The sequence below is a fragment of the Helianthus annuus genome, chromosome 13, assembly GCF_002127325.2.
Source record: "Helianthus annuus cultivar XRQ/B chromosome 13, HanXRQr2.0-SUNRISE, whole genome shotgun sequence".
NCBI classification, from domain to species: domain Eukaryota; kingdom Viridiplantae; phylum Streptophyta; class Magnoliopsida; order Asterales; family Asteraceae; genus Helianthus; species Helianthus annuus.
This window is the reverse complement of record NC_035445.2, coordinates 161,056,077-161,065,606: the sequence shown is the minus strand read 5'-3', so window position 1 is coordinate 161,065,606 and position 9,530 is coordinate 161,056,077. Positions and strand designations below refer to the sequence as shown.

Sequence of the window (9,530 nt, the reverse complement as noted above, 5' to 3'; positions counted from 1 at the left end):
CAACTTACAGTGGGAATCCGAGCCTTCAAATAAATTGCCAGACAACATTGATGTCACGTTCACATCATCCGACACTGATCATGAGTCCGAGTTAATAAAGAAAATGGTCGATCAGGTGTTGGATAAAGATGAGACGGAGGAGTCAAAGTCTGAGTCCAAAACTTCAAGTCCAACAGTCAAAAAGGGCAAACGAGTTTATAATAAAGAATTTCTGTTATCACAAAATAATTTGAATGACGAAACATTCAAAGTAGCATATACATTGAATGATTCTGACAAATTATATTCTGATGAAGAATTTCCAATAAGAGGTGTTAAAACTGAAATGATTAAAAAGGTTTTCAAACTAACAGAAATTAATATTTCTGAAATAAAAGGTGTAAATCTTTCTGAAAAACCTAAAAAGTACACCTCAAGAGATCAACAAAGGTTAAACAAGAAAAAAGGTTGCTGATAGGTCCGAAACGATCCGATTTCAGTCTCGGTTCGGTGAAAAATAGTGAGACGGGTGATTTTCGAGCCATGAACAAACAAAGACACAAAAAGATATATGAACAATAAGGATTTGAACAAAGAAAGCTTCATTGATAGTGACAAAAGATTACAAGATATTCATCTACCTCGGGTGAGCTCCCCCGAGGTGGTGGCTCACAAATGCACACCCTACAAGTGAGGTGTAGTCCACTATTTATAGTCCCTGAGCCTTGTTCTCCAAGCAAGCCGCCCCTTGCTTGGAAAACCACCTAAAGACGCTAAAAATACAAACTATATAAAATAATCTCGCTACATCATACGAACAATAATATCGCTAATAAGGTCGCTATAATTGATAACATCATTCTCTAAATTGACCCAACAATATTCCCCCGAGAATGATGCTATCAATTCTTCAAATGATCTTCAAAAGTAAATCTGACATCTTCTTTGAATCTTCACAAATCAGCTAAATACCCAAAATCTTCATTTTCATTTTCCCCCGCAAATGTAGACCCTCCTACATTTTGTCGATCAAAGCTCCTTATCTTACTTTTGAAGATACAATTGTAATAGGCATGTGATAGGGTTCGAACTTCAATGACAAAAATTAAATAATTAGCTTCATCGTGAGGATCTTTAATTCTGTCAGATTGCATTGAGCTCCCGATCCATCACAAAAATCACCCAACACCATAAATATCGACGTCCCAAAAGTACATCATTAACTCTCCTACCAAAATGCATCCAATAATATATCTATACGGCCCAAATAAAAATATCCCAGCCCAATATACATTTGCTATTATCACAGACCCAAAATACTTCAATAATAAAAGATTGGCCCAACATGGCAAGAGATGCTTGCTGGCACACATTATCAGAAGCTTTCAAACACTAGGTAGGGCCATCGAAATTATTGCAATCATGCACTAATTATTAGTGGACCTATAATACCCCAAATAACTTGTGCAAACAAACCTGTAATTCCGTTTGGTCTTGGAAAGTGGGCCAACTTCACCCTAGGCCCATGCAAATGTATCAACTGACAAACCCTAGCCGCAAAACTGGTGCACCAGCCGTCATCACCTGTCTTCGTCTCTCTCACCACCGGAAAATCCATCTTGTCATCGGAGATCATTCCCAACTGCCATATCCATCACCAAACACCGTGCTCCGCCTTCATCATCTCTCACCAGCGTTTACCACAATCAAACCAGATTCATCATCACGAGCACGGTACAATTATCACCGGCCGGTGGTTGTTAAAAGCAACAAACTGCTTATCATCACGTAACCATTATTTCCGAAACCAACCACTGATATGAGAACACAATGAACGCATCTGAATAGGGAAGCTGGTCGGAGGCCATAGCCGCCTTCCTCTCCGTTAATCTTCTCTTGTTTACCAGTTCTCTCTCTAACTAGTTCTCTCTCTTCTCTGCTTACTATTTACGAAAACACACACTAATTGTGTGTTTTTGAAGATCTGATTAAGAACAAAGCCGCTACATATAACCCTCCGACTTTGTCTCTCTCTCCTTTTTACAAAACACACACACAACTGAGTGTGTATCTTGAATAACACTGTTATGAACAAAAACACTAGATTCAACTATGTCGGATCTGAAACATCTCAAAACAAACCGATCTACAATAAGTTTTACGTCTCCGGCGGTTTTCCGGTGAAGATCCGACCAAATCGAAACTGAAACGAGCCACCGAGGCTCTGATACCAAATAATAGGTCCGAAACGATCCGATTTCAGTCTCGGTTCGGTGAAAAATAGTGAGACGGGTGATTTTCGAGCCATGAACAAACAAAGACACAAAAAGATATATGAACAATAAGGATTTGAACAAAGAAAGCTTCATTGATAGTGACAAAAGATTACAAGATATTCATCTACCCCGGGTGAGCTCCCCCGAGGTGGTGGCTCACAAATGCACACCCTACAAGTGAGGTGTAGTCCACTATTTATAGTCCCTGAGCCTTGTTCTCCAAACAAGCCGCCCCTTGCTTGGAAAACCACCTAAAGACGCTAAAAATACAAACTATATAAAATAATCTCGCTACATCATACGAACAATAATATCGCTAATAAGGTCGCTATAATTGATAACATCATTCTCTAAATTGACCCAACAGTTGCAGTTCTGGTTCTGGTTATCGAAAGAAACCAAACCATAACGGTAATTTCAAAAAGAAAGGTCTAGGTTTTATTCAACCAGAAAATCATAAAAATGAGAAAATTTATAAACCAAAAACTGTTTTTGTTTCAGGAACATCATCTGAAGTAGAAAAAGAGCATTTTTGTTTAGGAAGCAGACAAACAAAGAATTTATTGCTAAGAAGCAAGAGGGTTCTTCCTCCAGTCATTAAAAAAACTTATTTCTACACCTTTAATTAGAGGGGGGCAAAAAAACCGGTTAATTAACCGGTTAGTGGTTAATTTTAACCACCGGTTAGTAACCGGTTTTATATATTTAGTATAGGAACCGGTAGACCTGTTAACCAAAAAATAAAATAAAGAGTAAATTGCCAAAAACGTTCCTGAGGTTTGGGTATGTTTGTCATTTTCATCCAAAACAATTTTTTTTGAATCATATAGTCCTTCACTTTTCGGATTTTTTGCTATTTTCATCTAAACGTCTGACTTTTTTTTGCCAAAATCGTCCCTAAGATTTGAGATTTTTTGCCATTTTCATCCAAATGTTTGATAGAAAAAATAAAATAAATTAGATGTTTGGATGAAAATGACAACAAATCCCAAAAATGAAGGACAATATTGTACAAAAAAAGTTGTTTTAGATGAAAATGACAAACATGTCCAAACCTCAAGGACGATTTTGGCAATTTACTCTAAAATAAAAGACAAAAAACACGTTATTAAACGAACCAGTTAAAGTGATTAACCAGACTAATTAAAGCAATAACCGGTTAAAACATTAACCGATTAAAGTAAAAAGGTGAAATTAACCATCATAACCAGATAACCGCACAATTATGGAAATTAACCGGTTTGTGCACCTATAACAATTTTGGGCCTCCAAACTATGGCCCAAAGAGAAACTAGGCCGGCTATGTATAGTGAGTCAGGGCATCGTCCTTCTTCGTTCGTTGCAAACTCAATAATAACAGCTTCTTCTTCTCTGTAACAATGGAGGTAGAACCAAAAGAGCAGAAAACATCGAGAAAAAAAGTAGCAGTGCTACCATGGATGAGAAATCCAGTTGACGTTAGCTCGTTTAACAAGTGTCCTCTTACTCAGCTTCCGTTTCTTCACCCTAGGTATCGATTCCGTTATGTTTCTGTTTATGATTATGATTTTGCTCAATTTGATAACCTATACTCACTTAGGTTACGCAATTGAAACAGTCAGTAAGCAATTCATTCACTTGATAATTATTAATTAGCCGATTGATTTGTTGCCCTATGGTATAGGTTTAATTGTTTATTAATTGGGGGAAAGTTTATCATCTATTGTTTTGTGATTGTTGATTGTTGATTGTTGTTGCTCTGTTGTCAGAGTTTTATTCCTTCATGTTTGAAAGTGCATGTGATTGTGTAGTGTTTTTGCATATATGCAGGGCTTAAAACGAACTGAACGAGGCCTTGTGCGTTTTCGTTTGTTAAGGAGTAAATGTGTTTACGAATTGTTTATGAACACTTACGGACAACAAGGTTTTATGTTCGTGTTTCTTAATTAAGGAAATGAACTTGTTCGTGTTTGTTCGTTAACTTTAAGTAATGAACACAAACGGACGTTCATGAACACAAATGAATGCAAATAAGCGCTCATGAACAGGAACGAACACAAACGATCATATATTAAGTTACGTAGATCCCGCTAAAATATACTAACCTAACATTAAATATTTAAATAAAATACTCTACACGAATAGCTATTAAATATTTATTCATGGAAATTTAGAAGTACGTAAATATAAATATAATACAAAAATTAAAAACCTTAATGAACTTTAAGTAAAGAACATAAATGTACGATCGTAAACGAACATAAACAAACCAACATAAAAGAACACGTTACCGAATGTTCACGAGCATAGATGAACAAAAGTGGCCTCTGTTCATGTTCGTTTATTTAAACGAAATTTCTTGTTCGTGTTCGTTCATGTATTAAACGGACGAACACAACAAACCTCTCACCGAACGGTTCACGAACTGTTCGGTTCACCCTCCCCATACCCTACCATTTGTGGGATTTGCTGGGTACGGTTGTTGTTGTTTTGTGATTTACTCATCTGTGTATACCTTGTTTAACATTAGGCTGGAAGAGGCTTTGTGCAATGGTGGAATTGAATCACTTTTTCCTGTCCAAGTTGCTGTATGGCAAGAGACCATGGGCCCCGGCTCCTTCGAAAGAGATATTTGTGTGAATTCACCGACAGGAAGCGGGAAAACCTTAGCCTATGCATTGCCAATCGTACAGATTCTTTCAACTCGTGCTGTCAAATGTCTTCGAGCGTTAGTGGTTTTGCCAACTCGCGATTTGGCTTTGCAGGTTAGATATATCATTCCTCAAGAATTAGGCCTGTAAATGAACCGAATGTTCATGAACTGTTCGGCAGAAAGTTTGTTTATGTACGAACGAACAATTTTTTTTTTCATTTATGTTTGCCAACGTTCGTTTATGTTCGTTCATTTACGTTAGTTTAAAATTTAATAATACATAAATAGTTACCATTATATAAATATAAACATCAAACGGGATTTCAACTACTTATATAAAAATAACTAATTAGTAATTGGACTTCCTAGTAATAAAAAGTGGCTTTCAAATTGAGCTTGTCATAATTAATAACTAATTTATATAAAAAAACTACTCTATGTTCGTTTATGTTTGGTCAATGGTCAATTATGTTCATTATGTTATATGTTAGTGTAAGTTTGTTTGTTTATATTCATTTACGTTCGTAAACTGTTCGTTTAGGTTTTAAACAAACGAACATAAACGAACACGACCATGCTCATTTTCTTAATAACCGAACATGAAGAAAAAAATGTGTTCGATTATTATATGTTCGTGTTCGTTCTGTTCGTTTACAGGCCTATCAAGAATAACTTCCAATGTTGTTAGTACGCCGTTTCATCAACGCGTATTCTTTTGTTATTCTTCCAATGTTGACAGCAGGTCTCAGGCAGGCCGCGTAAGACTTAACAGAATCTTACGCGGGCCGCGTCAGACGCCCAGATACAGAAAACACAGGCAACAGCCTGTTCAGCCTTATAACCGACTTTAACAGATCTTTTCAGCAGCATGGGCGACCCCTAACAATTCCTAGGCACTAGGAAACACTTGTAATGATCTGGGATCCATGCTAGACTTGCTTGTCATGATGGATTAAGAACACTATAAAAGGCCCTTGTGTTGCAACATTATGTTCACTCATTCCATCTGCATTCTTGGAGCTTCCTGGAGCATAAGAGCAGACCCTAAGCATCCCAAATCGTGCATAGGACTTCAGTAAGTATGCTTGACCTTCCTTAATTGAGTTTTTCTTAGTTTATAGCTTAGAAGTCAAACCGTCGTAATTAGCGGTTGACTTAACGATTAATCATTAATGGTCCAGTGCTTAGTCGAATCAAAGGTAGTTATAAGTTGGTAATTATGTGGGCATTACACCCTCAAAAGGGCACCCTCTGATTCCCACTCTAACTAGATCAAATGTCGGGTCAGTTGTTTAGAAAAAGTCAACAGAATGCTAATTTATGAATTAACACATAATTAACAATGTAGAAGGCATGTGACCTATTTTATCACTCATATAACTTGGTAATAAGTATAAGAACTGATCTAAGCTTGTTTGATCCGACAATTTTCTGTTTAGGCCCGGTTCGGAACCGAAAGTCGCAAAACTTTGACTTTTGCTTTGACTTCAGTTCTGACCCGTTTTAGTAGAGTCTAGAAATGCCTTAGGACTTCCTTAGGACCAGGTTACATGATAGTATAACCCTCTGTGACTGGTTCATTGATTGTCCGCTTCGTTTACAAGTTTCCGTTAATTGCCTAATGTTTGACCATAATGCCCTTTTTACCATAGAACGAGAATTTTGGAAATGTGAAAGGACAATAATCTTCGTTACTGATTATTAAGCATGTCCCTAAAGTTTCATAGCAGTTCGAGGTCCAGAATAGGAGTTATGCTAAATAGTGCAATTAAGAAACTTTTGTTAATTAAACGGCGCACTTAGCATAAAGCCTATCTAAACCCAACTTTTGGCACCAAACCTTTTACCCACTGATGTAATATAATATTTTGAGATTTTTAAAGATTTTTAATTATTTTTAACCTGCTCATAACCTAAGGTTATGGCGTTGATTTGGTAAATACCGATTATACCCTTTTCGGGCATAAAATGAGTTCTACATAGTATTTTGACACCAATCCAATTGCTACTGATTTTATATAACAAATAAAGTATTTTGAAACCTGTAGCTTGATCAGAAAAATCAGATTTCCTGTATAACCCGGAAATCGCTTAAAAACGACTTTATACGCGTATTAAACGCATAGTATGGGTTTGTAACCATTTTGTCACATAAGACTTAACACCAACTGATTTACCCTGTTAAAATAAGTTATTTTACTGATTTATTCAGACCCGAATCACAGGAGTTTAATTAATCGCTTTTATAATCTTTAAAATGACCAAAATACCCCTACGGGGCTTATATTGAGATTAAACTCATTTTGGGCATAATGGAAGGTATCCTACTGATATCACAACATATTTAGGGCATATTAACTTAGGAAACCTGTAAATGACTCTCATGGTTACCCGTTACGCTTCCTACGCGTTCGGTTCGGTTTATGTAACTAGGTTACATAAATTAGCCGAAACGGGTCAAACCTTATCGTTTTTATCTCAAAATCCAAGAGGTGTTTAGTTCACCCATATTATACAAGTCTTTGAACTTGTCGGGACTAAAACACTTCCTATTCCGGTCTTCGCCTAATCGTGCGTTCGAACCGTATCTTTCGTTAAAACTAACCGGTCTATGCTTAGGCTTAATTAAAGACCCGTTAGGATTCTAATAGGTTGTTATAAACCTTCGTTCCAGAATAGGAGACCCGGTAAAAGCTACACGCACTTGCTAATTGTGATTGATACTTGCAAAGGTAAATACTTTTAACTTAATTTCCCTTTTACGGGCTTGGGGTACGGTATATGAAATACCGCTTGGTCCAGCATTGATTCTTTAATCGAATAGAGATTAAATCATTGATATGCTTCGTTTTGAAATGTTTTGTTTGCTTAAAGCCTTTGGGGGGTTAATGACCATGTCCCGGATATCCTTGGCATCATCTTACGAGATGGCCACGACCTGAGCACGGGGTGTAGGCGTACACCCGTCAGTGCATAAATGAATAAATAATGTGGTGTGTTTATTGATCTTTAACCCGGTCTACGGATCGGGCTACTGAATGCATAAGAAACATGTAATTCGTTTACAAGTATTATATTCAAATAATTATCCCAAGTTATAAAAGTTTGTGCCACGTGCATTCAAATCAATTTTATTAAACTTTTCAAACTGAGTCGGTTGAATGTATTTACCAGTGTAAACTGACGTATTTTCTCAAAAAGGTTAAGTGCAGGTACTACGCGAACTAGGCTGGCTTTCTCCTAGCATCCACAATAAGTCTCGCAAGCTTGGATGTCAAAACTGTTGAACAATATTTCCTATTTATTTTGATCCCCCTGTGGATTACTTTCAACTGTTGTGATACTTGATATTACAATTTATTAAAGTTGAAATATATCTATCTTTTGCTTCGGTTGTGCATTTAAATATTGTGTTGTTTGACTGTAATGTTACCAACTACGTCACGATAATCCCCCACCGGTGAAACGTGGAAATATCGGGGTGTGACAATCCTACAGTTGAAGGCATGAAGGCGTTTGAAGAAGACACATCTGAAGTGAAGAAGTTCGAAACAAAAAAGAATACTGAAGTGAAGAATTCTGGTAAGAAACCAAGTGTTGGCTATAATAAATGTCCACCTACGTTTGAAAATGGATATTCTCCACGAAATCCAAATTAAGAAAGAGTTAAAAAGGCAACCAACTTACAGTGGGAATCCGAGCCTTCAAATAAATTGCCAGACAACATTGATGTCACGTTCACATCATCCGACACTGATCATGAGTCCGAGTTAATAAAGAAAATGGTCGATCAGGTGTTGGATAAAGATGAGACGGAGGAGTCAAAGTCTGAGTCCAAAACTTCAAGTCCAACAGTCAAAAAGGGCAAACGAGTTTATAATAAAGAATTTCTGTTATCACAAAATAATTTGAATGACGAAACATTCAAAGTAGCATATACATTGAATGATTCTGACAAATTATATTCTGATGAAGAATTTCCAATAAGAGGTGTTAAAACTGAAATGATTAAAAAGGTTTTCAAACTAACAGAAATTAATATTTCTGAAATAAAAGGTGTAAATCTTTCTGAAAAACCTAAAAAGTACACCTCAAGAGATCAACAAAGGTTAAACAAGAAAAAAGGTTGCTGATAGGTCCGAAACGATCCGATTTCAGTCTCGGTTCGGTGAAAAATAGTGAGACGGGTGATTTTCGAGCCATGAACAAACAAAGACACAAAAAGATATATGAACAATAAGGATTTGAACAAAGAAAGCTTCATTGATAGTGACAAAAGATTACAAGATATTCATCTACCTCGGGTGAGCTCCCCCGAGGTGGTGGCTCACAAATGCACACCCTACAAGTGAGGTGTAGTCCACTATTTATAGTCCCTGAGCCTTGTTCTCCAAGCAAGCCGCCCCTTGCTTGGAAAACCACCTAAAGACGCTAAAAATACAAACTATATAAAATAATCTCGCTACATCATACGAACAATAATATCGCTAATAAGGTCGCTATAATTGATAACATCATTCTCTAAATTGACCCAACAATATTCCCCCGAGAATGATGCTATCAATTCTTCAAATGATCTTCAAAAGTAAATCTGACATCTTCTTTGAATCTTCACAAATCAGCTAAATACCCAAAATCTTCAT

The 9,530-nt window shown here is 36.6% G+C and overlaps 1 protein-coding gene across 3 annotated transcripts; it reads left to right on the top strand.

Moving 5' to 3' along the window:
* Positions 1-3,551: 3,551 nt before the first annotated feature.
* On the top strand, positions 3,552-8,275 carry LOC110900051 (DEAD-box ATP-dependent RNA helicase 1-like). 3 transcript variants are annotated; one of them, XR_004876479.1, is made up of 4 exons: positions 3,552-3,765; positions 4,765-4,999; positions 5,755-5,962; positions 8,089-8,267. XR_004876479.1 is itself a non-coding variant. In XM_022146955.2 (3 exons), exons 1-3 carry the CDS (start codon positions 3,635-3,637, stop codon positions 8,113-8,115), a joined length of 393 nt encoding a protein of 130 aa, XP_022002647.1. In that variant the 5' UTR covers positions 3,553-3,634; the 3' UTR covers positions 8,116-8,275. The 3 variants fall into 3 exon arrangements, 1 of the variants encoding a protein (XP_022002647.1); XR_004876478.1 differs by lacking the exon at positions 8,089-8,267 and adding an exon at positions 7,562-7,577; XM_022146955.2 differs by lacking the exon at positions 5,755-5,962 and having other exon boundaries at positions 3,553-3,765; positions 8,089-8,275.
* The last annotated feature ends 1,255 nt before the right edge of the window (positions 8,276-9,530 follow it).

Bases quoted from the DNA above. Each gene is read 5' to 3' on its own strand.
- LOC110900051 (XM_022146955.2), top strand. From the start codon at position 3,635: ATGGAGGTAGAACCAAAAGAGCAGAAAACATCGAGAAAAAAAGTAGCA. The intron at 3,766-4,764 runs GTATCGATTCCG...GTTTAACATTAG, and splicing joins CTTCCGTTTCTTCACCCTAG to GCTGGAAGAGGCTTTGTGCA. The intron at 5,000-8,088 runs GTTAGATATATC...TTTCTCAAAAAG, and splicing joins CTCGCGATTTGGCTTTGCAG to GTTAAGTGCAGGTACTACGC.